Source organism: Rhea pennata, chromosome 16 (genome assembly GCF_028389875.1).
Source record: "Rhea pennata isolate bPtePen1 chromosome 16, bPtePen1.pri, whole genome shotgun sequence".
Classification (NCBI taxonomy): Eukaryota; Metazoa; Chordata; class Aves; order Rheiformes; family Rheidae; genus Rhea; species Rhea pennata.
The window spans coordinates 5,569,234-5,585,662 of record NC_084678.1 but is presented as its reverse complement, the minus strand read 5'-3'; the positions used below and the strand labels follow the sequence as shown (position 1 = coordinate 5,585,662).

General features: G+C 43.3%; 1 protein-coding gene across 1 annotated transcript; it reads right to left on the bottom strand.

The window, feature by feature from the left end:
- Positions 1–3,598: 3,598 nt before the first annotated feature.
- Positions 3,599–14,623, bottom strand: ACTR5 (actin related protein 5). Its single transcript, XM_062589439.1, has 9 exons — positions 14,216–14,623; positions 13,215–13,444; positions 11,855–12,024; positions 10,607–10,824; positions 10,001–10,183; positions 7,198–7,320; positions 6,480–6,619; positions 5,707–5,839; positions 3,599–4,212 (listed from the first exon to the last, which is right to left on the bottom strand). The coding sequence occupies exons 1-9, from the start codon at positions 14,603–14,605 to the stop codon at positions 3,955–3,957; spliced, it is 1,845 nt and encodes a 614-aa protein (XP_062445423.1). The 5' UTR covers positions 14,606–14,623; the 3' UTR covers positions 3,599–3,954.
- Between the last annotated feature and the right edge of the window lie 1,806 nt (positions 14,624–16,429).

Sequence of the window (16,429 nt, the reverse complement as noted above, 5' to 3'; positions counted from 1 at the left end):
GTACATCAACTAAACATAGAAAACCGAGCAGCTGAGAAAGGGGAGCAAGAAATAGCATAACGAACATCCAGCAAAACCCACTGGATAAGCAGAGGTTTGAGCCATTTAGGACTGAGACGTTTCATTGAAGTCCATGTTTAGGAACTGGCTCAGTATCTGCAAAATAACATCGAGGATGAATAATGGAAATCAGAACAGCTGCTCTGTGCCTGATACATTGAACTGGGGTGGAAATCCCACCATATGACTTTGGGGATAATGTTAAATCCATCACAACATTCTCCTCTTCCCTGCTCATCTCACACAAGCTTCAAAATTTCTGGTTTATGACTGGCTGCTTCAGGATCACTGCAGGCTCTCTCTGAAGGGATAATCCTAAATTTTAAGTGACAGGTCATGGGCATCTTCTCTTTCTTCTGAAATGCTGTCTTACACAGCACATTAAGTATTTCAGAGATTAATAACTGGAGCAAAGAGTTCTAATCTTGGTGTCCTAGTGGAGAGCAAAGAGCTGTTAGTGTTTGAAGTAGCTATGGCACAGGAAATGTAAGAAGCCTTGAAGACCAGAAGTCAACCTAGTATGCAGCTCGAACGGAAATCTGGGACATTAAACACATGGTCTATGTTTAGTCTCCAGGGCTTCTCACTGACGTGATGTTTCCACTGAGAACAGATCTTAGGGACCCTGTGAAAGGTGGAACCCAGTTAGAGCTCTCTTTTAGATTAAATAGACTGAGCTCACTAAGTCTGTTAAATTACAACCTGTACTTTTGTATTCTTTGACCTGAATTAGGTGATAAGTGAATTGTATAATAAGGTTACAGGTTGCTTTGAACTTAATATATTGAGGACCAAATGCAAGTCACTTGCCCATTTCTGAACTGACAAATGTATTTTGTCAGCTTGCAGGATACAGCTCATGAGGATAAACACATTAAAGATTAAGGCTGCTAACATAGCAACTTAATCAATAGCAGTCCTGTGATCATTTGGCAAAAGCCCTCAGAGCCATCAGTTAAAATTTTCCCATCCACAGATTTTTCCTTTTCTTCCCAGTAAAGTTTTTTGTTGTTACAATTGCTCCAGCTGCTCCTCACATAACCAATAACTCCAATAGGGAAAAAAAAAAAAAAAAAAAAAAAAAGCCTTATTGGCTTCTTATCTCGGGTGGTACAAGCCAACTCTCAGAAGGAAATATTCTAAACTCCCTAAAGCTTTTGTATGCCCTATTGCAATTATAAGTAACAGAAAACAGGCATTCAAATTCTTCTCATGGCTATGAGAAAACCTTACAAGTGTCTCAACATCGGAGTTTCATGAGACTTTCAACCAGCTCTACTGCCAGAAGTAATACCACTGCTTCCTCCTGCCCTTCTACCTAGCACTCTTTTTAATTAATTAATCCCATTCTGCAACATTCACACTTTTCATGCTGCTAGGCCAAGTAATTAAGTGATGACCAGCATATTTAGAACAGCCTGTGACTGTGATCGTATTGTCCAAGTTCATTAGTTGCTCCAGTTACTGTGAAGATAAAGTGACGAATCAACAGCTAATATTTGGGAGATTAAGACTCTCCTTCCTTGAAGCTGTTTAAGCACCTCAGCTGGCATCTCTGTACTGCACTAGACAGCTCTGCTTGGAATTAATATAAGTAAAACAGCTGTAACGGTTTGACCAAATATTTAGAAGTAGTGTAACTACCCACCACAGATACCCTTTAAATTCTCTTTCCAGAATGGTTTCGTGGACAATACACTCTTATTTATCTACTTAACTCCAAAAAAATTAAAACAATTTATGTATCTTGAATATTCCGTCTATCACAATAGCCTAAGTTGTCAAAAAGGGCTTGAACAGCAATGGGATATCAAATATTCTCCTCCAGTTTACAGATCAGAAAGGATGCTTAGTTTGGGTATAACACGATTGCACTCCAGTATGGTATGTTCTTTCCACGTTCTTTAAGGTCCATAAAATTACATTACCAGTCTTGAAAACTGGTATGCCTTAAGGAATCCAGAGATAGGATTAACAGTCCAAATTTGAGGTTACCTCCTATATTACCCAAATAGCTGATCAGGACCACGCCAGAGCTCCATTTAGGCCTGCATCCTATCTCAGAGTCACCAGTGCCAGACACTTTAGGAACCATAGAAGAGAGCAGGTATGTACCAATACTTTCCCTCAAACTCTTTGAAGAATGTGACCACAGGACTTTTTATGCACAGGTGATATCCTAATGAGTAATAGCCCTTAGCATATTCTTCTAATAGTTGGATTCAAAATATTACCCAAACCTAAAATATGTATATCATATCCTGTGGGGACAAACCCCTCACTTCAAGTCTCCCATATTTTGTTTTGAACCTGCAGCATAACATATCTTGATGGCTGTAGCTTTTAGCAGACAGTAAGCCACCACTTGTTCACCATCTTTGTATCAATTAGGATATGGATATTTTCCCATAATCTCATCTTCTCCAGCCTGATGGAATCTGCTTAACTTTCAATTCAGTATTGATCATTCCTTTGTGAAAGCAAAAGCGTGTTGTTTACTGCGAGAACTGCAATCCCAATTAAATTTAAGCTGGAGTACATTGCATAGCAGGAGAAGGGCCCAGCTGCCAACCTGCACGTCGAAGCAACCTGAAGTTATTCAACTAAATACATACTTACTGCTGTCCTGTTTAAAGGAGTCAAATGAAATATAAGTCAGTGAGAAAACACAAAGAGAGAGAGTTTGTTTTACTGTTAAAATAACTTATGATGATGATAGTCTATTCCACTTTTAGTCAGACTGCAAACTCAATTTAAATATTAAGTCAAAAGGCAGATTTGCTGATCTCTTTAAACCCTCTGTAGCTTCCTTTTACCCTGAGCGCATTGGTGTTGACACTCATCACAACGTTGCAATACCACACTGGGGTCATCAAGGGTCTTCTAGTAAGGGAGCATCGGTCTCCTCTCATTCCCAAGCCTCGCTAAAATAAAGCTGACGCTAATGGTTTCAAGGGAACAAGCAAAGTTGTTTGCAATAGAGGAAGCCAACTGATTGTGCATTACAAGATACTAATTACAGATTATCCCTAAAAAGCCCACTAACATGGAGATGCCCTCAGCCGACTCTTTCAAACGGCAATATAGAAGAGTCCCACCGGTCAAGAGCTCCTCTCTCCAGCCACTGCTCTCACAGAACTTAAGGACTGTATAGGAACTGGAAACCCTTCCAGACTGTGTTTTATGAAGAGGGTTTTTTTATACATTATATATATACACACATACTTGAACAATGCTTTGTGTGAGCAGGTCTCCACTTTGAAACAGAAGAACTGTTTCACTGTCAGAAAGTATCTTAAATGCCACCAGATTCTGCAGCGGTTTAGCAGGAAGTGCATAGCAGGGAGGAAATCAAACAAGATGTGAGTCAAAGAAGCCTCAGAAGGAAACCCACAGATCAGCCCCTCTCCGGTCTCTAGCCACACGACACGTTCTGATGAATGCTCGCAGTAACGAGCAAGGGAGACACCTGCTGGACTGATTGGCTCGATACAAGCCTAGCTTTTGGATCATGCAATAAGAACAATTTCATCCTACATAAAAGCCACTAAGTTTTAATTAAAAGAAAATATTGTAAAACATACGCTCAAAAAACCTGAGTGGAAGTTTACAAAAACTGCATTCAGTGGAATGTACTTCTGGTGTGTTCCTTCTCGCTGATACGTACCCTCGTGCTGTGCATAGGCGACAAGTGCTACGACCATGCCAGCTGATGCCTCAAAGCCTTTGGACACTTTTGCTTCAAGTGACCAGATGAGATACTTTACGCTCTCTGACTAGCCAGCAAGGCTAGGCTGAGACCTATATTCTATGCATAGCTTATTCTGCAGAACAGCAGTTCTTTCCTTCTTGCACTGTTATCTTCTCAGGAGAGTATGCGACCAAGGCTCTGTGCTATGCTTGCTCACAGGGATTGCCTGCGCTGGATGCCAGCGCTCTGCTGGGTGCTAATGCCTCAGTTGTCCGTGGGGCCTGCTTTGGAAGGCGAATGGGAACATAGACATTTGAAGCACAGTGTTCCTTGAGGTACTCTCCCCCCTTTTCTTCATAGTCTTTCCTGGTTATCCAGCCTTCCTCGCGGGTCATGTATTCCACTGCCCAATCCCTAGCCCCATACCAGGCATCTAAAATGGGACTGGAAGCGAGATGAACCTGGACGGAAGAAAGATACAAGGGGATCTCTGTCAATGTAGGAGAATGCCAATTTGTTTCAGAACTAAACACAAGAGACAAAAAGCCCCCCCCCCTTTTTTTTAATCCTGATTAGAATATTCTGTGGTACAAATCACTAACTTCAAAAGTTTGAGCTCATCATTCACTGCCTTTGAAATAACCTGAGGAGAAGGGTTACGACAGGGTTTGAAGTTCATTCACCTAGAGACCAAATTTCTGTGAGCCTGCTCTATTTCTGTGGATTGACAAAACATGTGGGTGTATCATATTCACAACCAAGAGTGCTCACAGCTGGAAGTCAAGGCTGGAAAAGCTACTGGTGTTGCAAAACAAATTTCAAACACACTAGCAAAACCGCTTAGAACTGGAGTAGCAGGGAGGAACACTGGGGGCTAAAAAACAGCAGTAGGAAAAGATCATGCATGCTCTCCTTCCACTGTGAGATTCATATTTGCATTTAAAATGTTCCCTGTGCTGCAGCATGAAGTGTTTTCCTGGTCCAGCTCTAGGATTACTATGCTAGGCACCACACAAGTGCCATATGTGATATCTGAAGTGACAGATTGCCAATGGGAGCACACTATGGGCCATATTTAATGAAAAAGCAGCTCTTACTCAGTTACAAGCAACATCAGAAGAAAATGAGAAGCCCACAAACATACGCTCAAAAATAGGAAGCGACATACTTAAAACTACCAATGATATGGTTGTAACTTCCTATCATTTTCTATCAGTCACATGGGGCCCAAAGGCTACATGCACTCACTTTGGAAAGAAACAGCTGTGGAATCACAAGATTCTATTCACACTCATCTTTTCCATGGTCTGTAAACTATTTTTCTATTCAAGAGGGTAGCAGATTTAGGGAGAAAAATCTGCAAGCTGGTTTCAGAACAGCAAGGAAGGTTCTTAGAAGTCTCATTACAAACGCATTGCAAGCTCTTCCTTCATTGCTGTTTTTTTTTTTTTTTTTTACTAGCAAGTATAATATAAAGGAACACATTTGGAAGATTCACTGGGCATCTCTTTTGCTACCATCCCAGGTAATCATTACATGTAATGATGTTACATAAGTCCTATATGTAACCTTTTTTTTTTTTTTTTTTTTTAAGTGAGTTCAGTTTCACCTAGCAACTACTCCTACCAAAGACTGCTTGTTCCAAATAGTAACTGTCCTAATTATAAGAAATTAATCTGCAAATTTCCAGCCGAATATACTTGCTTACGCTTCCATGGTCCTTTAGCTGAAGCAGCTTCTCCTCTTGTAAGAAGTTCACTGTACTTTTGCTAATGTATTTAGAGAGAGTAACTATATCCTTGCCTACCCTTCGTTTTGTCAGGTCAAAAAAAGTCATTTTGTCTCCTGTCACTCCTATGCTCTAAGTACACCCACTCTGTATCTCATCCAATCTGAAATACTTTTGAATATGGATGAACAGATTGATGAGTCTTCCACAAGAGCAATGCACCTACCCGAAAAGATGACTGGAATGGCCTCATTTCAAGCAGTTCTTTCTCGACTCTGGCTTTCAGTCCAGGGTACATTGCATTTCCACCAGTGAGAAAAACATTCTGGACAAGAACAGCCTGTTGCTCCTTTGGATACCTGCAAAGGACAAAAAACTCCATTATTTTAGTTTTTTCAAGTGCCTCACTCCTACGAATTAAGTAGCTATGGAGAATACTGACACCTATCTTCAAGAACTACTTTGTGAAATTTCTTTCACTTCTCTAACATCAAACCCTTCATTAATTTGTTTTCTTAAAATTCAGTGGGGTAGAAGAAAAAAAAATCCTTAAAGCCCTTTGAATTGTGCCCCATAAATTAATAATTCTCTAGAGCTCACTCATATTTTCTGAAAAGAAGCATTCCATCTCATATGTTCACACAATTTGGTGGTTGCCTATATTCTAATGTTAAGTTTGCTGGAAGTAATTATCCAGTGAGTGTGCCTATATAAGTCACAAAAGTCACTGCTAATTTTGGTCTCGGACACTGTCAACTTATTGATTCAAGAGATTCAAGAGTTTGTTGCTCCTATCTGCAACAACTTAAACAAGCAGAGATTTACATATGGTTTCCAGAACACACAGACATCTAACCTGCAGTGCTCAAGCCCACCAAAAGTGATTGTTCAAATATATTTTCAGAAGTTGCTGCTAAACAAGCAGTACTGCAAAAATAAAATCAAAATATAACGATCTTGTTTGAAGTAAACAAGTGCCAAGCAGCTTTGGAAACTCACCTTTCAAGGACATATTGCATGGTTTCTGCTATTCCTGCCTGGTCTTCTCCTATCAGGGAAGGCTGGAAGACAATCTCTGGAGCCCTGATTCTCTCCGTACCCAGAAAAAGCTGGTGATACTCTGCCAGGTTAAACACTGGCTTTAAAAGTATGAGATTGAAAAGCAATAGAAAATTCAGTTAAAGAATAGCAGTATTCTAGAAAACACTCTCCTCATTCTCCTCCCAAGCATTGTTATTTACTCAATGAACTTTATTCTAGCAAGCTGCTGATAGCATTGTGTACAAGGGTATCATCTATGCAAGGCATGTAGAAGCTTTAAATCAGCCTTAAGCTAAGTTCCCAAACAGTACAAAAGAGATCATAACGTACTCTCAGAGGGCTGTGTTGTAAAAGGTTTTTAAGATAAGGTTTCAAAAGACTAAGGAAGCCAGACTTATGTTGCGCTTTATTGCATCTGCTGCCACTCAGTTCTAAGGCTCTACTTCGCAAGTTCAAAGTTTTGTTCACTGGGGCTTCTTGGTGGGATACGGGGCTACGGATCAGATACAAAGACATCTGAGCTGAACTACTGCTCCAAACATCAGCTAAGCTTCTCTCCTTATAATGCTCTGTTCAGAGATCTCTTCCAAGAGTACGTTTGGAGACATGTTCACAGACTAGCTGGACAACCAAAAGGTAACTTCTCTGAAGTAAGGTGTAGATACAGAAATCAAACCTGCACTGTAGCAACAGGCTTCTCAACTTCAGGCTGTTCTTCAGCAAACAAAGGCTCAAACTCATTAATGCTTTCCACATCCTCCAGTGATTGTTCACTGCCTAATGGATCCAAATCCGGGGTCTGGAAACAGAAGCAGAGAAAACATTAGCTCTGATGGGCTAGGCACACATGTGACTGCAATTCTGGTGATGCATGTGGAAATTTCATCCTGATCCCTTAACCTTCTGTTCTTCTGCAAGCTTGAACCAGGACATATGCTTTTCTCCAGCACTGAAGAAAGCAGTGAACAATCTAGAAAACAGAAATTAATAAATACATATACTCAAAGCAACCTTCTACCTGCTCCCCTGCCCCCCCCCCCAAAAAAAAAGACTCCCCAAACCTGCCTCCAATAACTTATCATGATGCTTACTCAGAAATTCAAGCCCTAGTTAAAAAGCTGCCAGGATCCTAAGCCAGACATGTCCTAAATATAACAACATATTAAAACATATTAAAATAGCTTTTTAAGTTGGTTAAAACTTGGTGCATTTCCAGCACTGACTGCTCTATAATTACCATTTAATTCCCTACCTTGCTTGCATGGGTCTGGAAAACAAATATTTGCTAGCTACAAAGCCGCCACACAGCGCTTGCCAGTTGCCTAGTTTCAGCTTCCTGGTATTACTACGTGGGATGTACCAAATGAAACCTTACATTTTACAGACATAAAGGTGCCTCAAAGCTCCTTCACAGAATCATAGAATGGTAAGGTTGGAAGGGACCTCTGGAGATCATCTAGTCTGGCCCTCAGCATAGCCCATATAGGGATTGAACCCTCGACCTTGGCATTAGCAGCACCACACTCTAACCAACTGAGCTAAAAAGAAAAGTATTATTCAAGATCTCAGAGTATTATTGTGAAATGAGAACAATTCTTAAGTTACCTCATTTATTTCAGCATTACAATAAAACAGCCTTAGTAAGAAAAACCCATTTTTAATAATTTAAAAATAAAACATTTGTAGTAATATTTGGCAAGTAACATGGGTAGGAGACAAAACTACATTTCAAGAAAAAAAAAAAAAAAAAAAAACACGAGTCTAGCACATGCCCAGTTAGAACAAGCAAACAAGCTACTCAAAAATCAGATTCTAAGGAGTGGTCATTGTTAGAGCAAACAGCAGTTATCTGAAGTTTTCTCCAGCATTTATGTTTTATTCCCCTTCTTTTTATACCTTAAAAAAACCCTAGCAACAGAAAGATACATAGAACTTTGTCGAAGAATTGGCACAAAATCCTTTTTTTTATCCCCCCCCCCCCTTTTACTGAGCCACAACGAGACAGACTATCTTCATGTGTGAATTATATGATAATTGTAGGCTTTCTCACAGAGCATAAACAAAACAGAAAGGCTTGCTGATTCATTCCAAGGACTGAGACAATACCTAGCAAACAAAAGGAGTATGGGATCCAAAATGGACATGTCTGAACTTAGGCACAACCATTGGGCAAAATTATAAGAAACTGTCTTTCAATTACTTATTTCTGGAATATTTTCTTTTAACACAAGGTAAGAAAATGCCTTGCCACAATGATAAATCCAGGGTCTACCCCAACCTTGCCAAAACCCCATTGCCCTCGTTCTTACACAAGCTGTCCTGATAAGTGTAGGCACAACAGAACTCAGAAGATATCAGCACACCTGCTGGTTTTGGCTGCATCTCAAGTCTCTCAAAAACCATGAGAATTTCTTCATCTTGCATCACTTTCCTCTATGCTTCATTTTCCTGTTTTGTTCCCTACCTTTCCCTGAAGAGAGGTTGACTTAACTAGCAAAAGTTTCATCCTACATGCCTTGTAACAGAGTCTAGCAATTAAATTCTGTTATAAAAAGGAAAAAAACGTGTTGCTTAACTGCACCTAAAAGATAGCTGAAATGAGGCAAAGCGTGAGGCGATCCCCATAAAATTCTCTCCATGCAAATGGGAAGAACAGAGAGAAAGACATTGTTGGGGAAGGAAGGGAGCTTAATAGATTCTCCAATACCTTTAACAAGAGGCTACAGATTTTTAAAGGACTGTTGTCTGTCCTAGGACTGTGACAACTTGAGGTTTAAGTATTTAAAACTCAGTATCATTTAACTGTCAGATGACTGAAGAAAATTTTTTGACATACTAGGCCTACTTATTTCACCAAAACTAACACAGAAGCAAAGTCAGAGGCTGGTTTGAGTTACGAAGGAATAGGTGTCCCATTTGATTTAATTAAGGTTAGATATCACATTTAAAATCGTCTAAGCAAGTCAATCCTAAGTAAGGATTCTAGCCAGCATACATTGTTAGGAATAATCACAAAGGGAAGCAGCATATCTTCTGACTGGTCTTGCCCATTAGGCTAATTTCCTTTTTCCCAACTTCTTAAAGACATGCAAGGAATTTATTAGGAAACTTAATCTCATAATTATCCACTTTAACAAACATCCAGAAGCCTTGAGATTAGGCTCAGATTTATACAAAATACAAAATGGAATCAAACTAGAAGAAACGTCCCAGAGCACGGCGCAAGCAGCACAGAAGGGGTTGCTGATTTCAGGCACATGCTACAAGATTAACACAATAACTTTCTGTAACTGCATAAAAAGCAGGGAACAGAAGGAGTAAGAGTCAAACTAACAAGGAGCTGCAGCGTGTTAAAACTAACAAGGAGTTGCAGTGTGTTAAAGGAAAACATAAACCCTAAAGGGGCACATTTTCATGCATAGAAACTTAACTCCCTCAGAGATAATAACAACCGGATTAATTTGGTGATAACATTATACCTCTGGTTTGCTGTCCACAACATCCACTTCAATATTGACTTCTGCCTGTAGGATTTTCTGCTTTGTTTGTTCAATTGCCAGGCTCAGTTTGTTGATGTAAGACTGAAGTTCTTCTGCAGAGTCCATGTTCAGCTCCACCAAAGCTTTGTGGAATTGATCCATTTGACCATCTTCCAGAAGTTCCTACAGACAGGTCACAACTAGTTGTGATGAACAGTACAGGATAATTAGCTCTGTGTGAAACATTAAAGACACCCTGCCTTCACTGTTAATATTACATTATAAATATTAAATATTACAGATGTGCACACTTCAGCAGCATTTAAAATGCTTCACAAGAGAAGTACTATTCAGAACCTAGAAGCATTCTCTGCATGAATAACCTCTCTGTTTTATGTTGCAAGTAATCTTAAAAAGCCCATATGACCTCAGAAAACAGCTAAGACAGTCAACACTTATTTACAATGACACTTACACAGCTGTGACATCAGAAGACAGCTGGGACAGTCAGTTTCTTTACAGTAAGATATGACCTCTTAGAAAAGTCTGAGGGCAGCGTGACCCTCTCCCAAAAGATAACACCGAGAACTTCACTGTCATGATTACCTGTACATAGAGCAGTCTGTCAAGCCTCTCTTGGTCAAGTTGCAGCTTCTCTTCTCGACGACGCGCGTTTAGTTCTTGAAGACGACGTAACTGCTGCTGCCGTCTCTCCTGCTTTTCCTCCGAAGTCAGAGTGCTGCCCAGGAGTTTGTTTGAAAAAGGCAGCTGCATCTTGTGCATGTTGTTCTCATAATACTCAGGGGACCGCCATTTTTGCAGTTCTGAATGTTTTGAAAATAAAATAACCGTATTGCCAGGCTGAAAATGGTGACTTTTTTTTTTTTTAACCCTGTAAGCATTCAATACTGAAAGTTCAGACTACAAAGAAAGAAGGGAACAGCCTAGTTTAGGATTCTGCCCACCTCTTGGCAACTATCCCCCACGTTTAGCTTCCTCCTCAGAGCTAAATGCACAGTGCAAAAGATTTAGTGTCCTGAACTCCAAAACAAAGGAAACACAAAGGACCAAGAAGTTGGAAGTGCACACTAATGTCTCTTCTCCCTACAGTAAGGTAGACTCCTCATACATTTAAGGACTTCCACACACACTCAGAGCAAAGTATTTTCTTCTTTAAATACGATCTCATGTGTGTCAGGCTTCACAAAAATAATAAAAAAATAATAATAAAAAAAAAGCTCTTCGGCAACCACGTTGAATGATATTTACCACAAAAGTTTTAAAACTTAATTCACACAAAGAAAAAAAAGAAAAAAAGATGATTAGAAATGTTCTCTGCAGTTTTGAAAAAAATCTTACAACCAGTATGTTAGGGATACAGAAAAGCAGAGAGAAAAACAAAATAAAACACACATTGTCAGATACAGAAGTCATCCTGACCAATGTTTTGCTGGAAGTATAAAATAAAACAATGAATAAAATAAATTTGATTTAAAAAATATTTTCCTTCAAAATAATCTCAGTCATCGTTCACAGAAGTACCTGAAGTAATACAGAACGGATTTTCAAAGTTACATTTCATTTCTAGCTTAATGCTATACTCTTCGTTTTATGACTTCTTGTAGAACTCTGAAGTTGTTGTCAAGCTTTTCTTGTGAAGTATATTATTGGAAAGAAAGCTATAAAGCAAGCAGTACGTTAGCAGTCAGAACTACATGTTATCTACACACACACACACACACTAGCAGCCAGTATATTTCAGCCAGAATGCAGCTAATCTGAAAACAAGGAATGTAGAGGACAGAACTGAGTTTGGATTAGCATTACCTAGTGACTTATTACAGCTGTTTTTACCTTCTATATAGTCCTCTGCAATGTAGCTATGCTCATGCAGTATTTCTTCCATGCGGCTGAGAGTGATGGCAGCAAAATGTCCTGGGTATTTCAGCTGAAGGAGACGTTGTAGATATACGGCAGCTTGACATCCTCCAAGATTAATACGCTTGCAGTTTTTAGCATCCAACCTGAAAACCCAAGAGAGAGAACTGAGACTGGAAAGATTTACAAGTTCAGGGTAAAACAGACCTCCTACTTTACTCAGTATTATTTAATTTCTGATATGATCAAGTGGAGAGATGAATATTCCCAGATAAATATTTCAAAGGCATTTACAACAAGTTCTAACATCCCTGCTTCTCTCAGGCAAAAACCATACGCACTGCTTTGCCTTTTGCAGATACTTCTTGAAAGGCTCTGTCTGAGGAAAAGAAAATGAAAATGACAAACAAAACAAGGGGGAAGGGGAGGATAGGAGGAGGAAAAAAAAATGAAGGATTTTACTTCCTCTGAAAACCAGTAAAAATTTAGCCAGAATTTCTATTTCCCCTTTCCTCTGGAAATGCTATCAGATGACAAGACTTTTAATTAAGACTTAAAATAGACCAAGCCTATCAGTTTAGTTTCATTAAAACTTTAATAAGGATGAAGTTTAGAGAAACTTGAGACTAAATCTCAAAGAACTTTTCAGCGGAAAATGGAACACAAAACTAACACCATAAAAAAGTGTTGCATGCCACTGAACTATTCTATGCTAAATTTATGACCAGCTTGCAACTCCATGGCCACAGAGATGAAGTAATTCTGGCTATGGCAAGGAAAATGCTTTGTTCTATTTCAAAAAGTAAAGTGATGGTTAGCAGAGTTAAAAAAACAGTCCCTCTGACCTACGTGATGTTGTACAATGCTAGAAAAGTTGAAGCGACTCCAGATAACACAAAGCCATTTCCTGCAGTAAGGATTTCAGAAAGGGCAGACCAATGTAGCAGCCTAATCACAATGACAAAAGCCTTATAAGGACTGCACGGATTTCATTTGCTTTTGTCCCCAAAGCTGCATTAAAGTGTAATACATGTTTTTCATGTCTGATCTTTGTTGGGGCACGTAGCCTCTTTTATTTTTGGAAATTTGGATCTACGAATAGTAACTTAAAGAGCAATGTGCACAAGCACAACACTACTTCAATTCAAAATTCAGCAGGAGTTAGCAAGAGCTGCACACCTTGTTCTTCTCCTCAGTATAAATATATAAAAAGACCTGCTAAGAGCTCACACCGCAGAAGCCAGAACACCAAATGCTAGAGAAACAGGTATTTTTATCACTAAAAAGTCAGTAATAGAGTTAAAAAAACCCTCCGCTTGAGACACCAAGAACTCACCTGCCTTCTAAGACTGGCAAAATATGCGTACACTGGTAACCTGAAGATATTACTAAACCACTGCAGGGCCAGTTCTGCCTTGTGTTGTGGTAGAAGCTGTACAAGCTGTCCACGCCGTAGGACACTCTTGGAACTTGGTAACATTCAAAGAGGAGCTCTGACATCATTTGCCTCGAATACAGCGGATTGCACACGGCTTCTGTCAAAACGACCGGATGATCAACACAACCCTGCAAGAGACACAAGGGCGGGGAGCGAAGGGAGCGTATGAAGAGAAAAACCCAGCCGTACCCATCCTCGTCACTGACGCTTAAAAGCAAACACAACTCCCCCAAAACACCAGCGAGAAAGCGCTTTATACGCAGGCTACTTTGCAAGAAAGTTAAACGACATCTTGTGTTTTAGTGGGAAAAAGAAGCCTCGCCTACAGCAGGATTTCCAATATGAATTTGATCAGGAAAGAGACTCCTACGGGGAGAGGAAAACGGGTTTTCAAAAGCGCTTGCAGATCGTAAAAGCCCTAAGTGACGGACCTCCGCCACGAGGAGCCCGAGCGCCGCTGAAACTGCTGGGAGCGCAGCCCGCTCCGGGCAGAGCCTTCGGACCGACTCGGCCAGCCGCACAAACCGCTCCGGAGCCCGAAGAGCGACTCGCCGCGCCCCTCCCGCGCCGCCGCGCTGCGCGCCCCCTCCGCCCGCCGCGGGGCTCCCTGCGCGCCCCCTCCGCCCGCCGCCGCGCTGCGCGCCCCCTCCGCGGGGCTCCCGCCGCGCCCCTCCCGCGCCCCCTCCGCCCGCCGCCGCGCTGCGCGCCCCCTCCCGCGCCGCGGGGCTCCCTGCGCGCCGCCGCCGCGGGGCTCCCGCCGCGCCCCTCCCGCGCCGCCGCCGCGGGGCTCCCTGCGCGCCCCCTCCGCGGGGCTCCCGCCGCCGCGGGGCTCCCGCCGCGCCCCTCCCGCGCCGCCGCCGCGGGGCTCCCGCCGCGCCCCTCCCGCGCCGCCGCGCTACCTGGGAGGCGACGCCGAGGCGCTGGAAGACGTGGTCGAGGAGCAGCTCCTGCAGCTCCAGCTGGACGGGCACGTTGCGGTCGAAGGGCGAGCGCAGCAGCCAGCGCAGCGGCTCCGGGCTGCCCAGGTCGTTGCCCACCTGCGTTTCGGCGCCGGCGCCGCCGCGGGCCCCGCGGCTCCGCGCCGCCAGCGAGCGGAAGCGCAGCAGCGGCTCGGCGGGCACCGCGGGGTCGGGGCTGGCCCAGCCCGCCCGCGTCTGGAAGGAGCCGTTGTCGATCACCAGCGGCACCGGCTGCGGCGTCCGCACGGCCGCGCCGGGCTCCAGCACCGGGTCCGGGGCCCAGCGGGCGTCGCGGAAGGCGAACACCCGCCCGGCCACCGGCGCCGCCATCTTGGGCGCCGCCACCTTGAGCACCGCGCGGCCCCTCCGGCCGGCAGCACGAGCCCGGAACGGACGTTCCGCGGGGCGCGGCGGGGCCCGGGGCCGGGCGGGGCCGCAACACCCGCTCCTCCGCCGGAGCGAGCGGCTTTCGGTACTTAAATAAGCGCCGCCCGGGACTGTGACAGTCGCTGTTGTAGCGGGAGCTTGAAACGGAGGCTCCTGCTGTGGGGCTTCAGCTGCTAGGGACGAGGAGGTTTCCGAGCCTGGGGGGCAGCAGCGGTAGATGAGGTGAAAGCCCTGACGGGCCGCTACGCAGTTAAGCGTCCTACTAATGAAACAACTAATAGCAACAGTTGTTAATAACAGCGTTGAACAGAGGCAGTAAGTCAGTGATGGGCAGCCTGTGACAGCTGTAACCGCGCTAATTACTTCCAACCTACCGGTCTGTCCGCACGCAGCTTACGACAGCCCCGGCCTGCGCGGGCCCCTGCGGCGCCTCGGGGCTGCGCGGGGGTGACCCACGCGCTCGAAGTCATCTTTTCCTCGGGGACTCGCGCTTCCCCTGCCCCTTGAAGCCGCTACCACCACGCAACTAGGGACTTGCTGGCACCATCCTACCCCCCAGGGTCCGTAACAGGCTGAGAAACGTAACTGTCGTCTAGTAGCAACAAACCTCCCGGAGCGGTGTTACTGCCCTTACTTGCGTGCTCAGCGCTGGCGGGGCAGGTCAAGCTTTTCGCATAGCTCCATGAGGAGCAGGTAGAGCACCGCAGCCCATCTGACCTGTGCGACAGTAAACCCACTGCTCTGTGCTACCCGGTGTCAACTGCCTCTGGAAAATCACAGCAACAGCTAGTAAGGTGTTTTCTCTGGGCTTAGTTTGCATTCAGCTTTTGTATCTCTGCCAGGAAGGGATGCCACCTTCAGAGGACTGCAAGCTGTTGTTGAACTGTCCTCTACTTTTCTGTTGACCTCTGCTGGATCTGTGCCCCTGCAGCTGCACGGAACAGACGTGTATGCAGGATGGAAAACGTTCCGCTTTGGTGGCAACCTAACAACACTGCCACAAAAAGGCTAGGGAAGGATAAGCCCATTCTCGCAAAACATAGCAGAAACCGGTCAACATGGTGGAGACTTGGAATACACCCTGAAAGGTGCTAGCGCCTCACTTAGGTGATAAAGCACCACGCAGGGTATGACAAGATGGGCAGGAGACATCTGTAGCTCTGTTTAATCTCGGTACTGTATCAAATGTCCGGGGCTGAGTTAAACTCTCTGACCTTGTTTCCTCTTCAGCCTTTCTAATTTAAAATTGTGCCTCAAAACCTTTTCAAGCTCTAAGCCTGAATTCTTGTTTTTACAGCAGAGTGTTATGTTTGGAGGTTTGATGCCCTTATGACTAAGAGAAGGATTTTAATGTTAAAACTGTACAGTTAGGTCAAAACTCCTGGATGCTGTTCCCTTCTGCCATTCTTGTTATATTAGTAGACAAACCACTAATGGCCTGATTTTCAGAAATGCCAAGTACCTACAACTTCCACTGTGGGAAATGGGGACTGCAAATATTTAGTGTCCTTGAAACTCAGGTCATTAATGGCTTTTTTCATTTGTTTACCCAATGCACAAAGCAGGTATAATAGCTTGCTTTTATCACACAAGGGTGTTGTTAATGTAAATTAATAAGAATTTGCAAAGTTCATTTAGATCTTGGGATTAAACAGCTCATTTCAAGGGGCTGTTACTACATAAAAACAAATATAAGCACCTAACAAGAACATTAAATGCATGCAATCGTTCATAATGTGCACTCATATAGACCCTCTCACCTAAGAT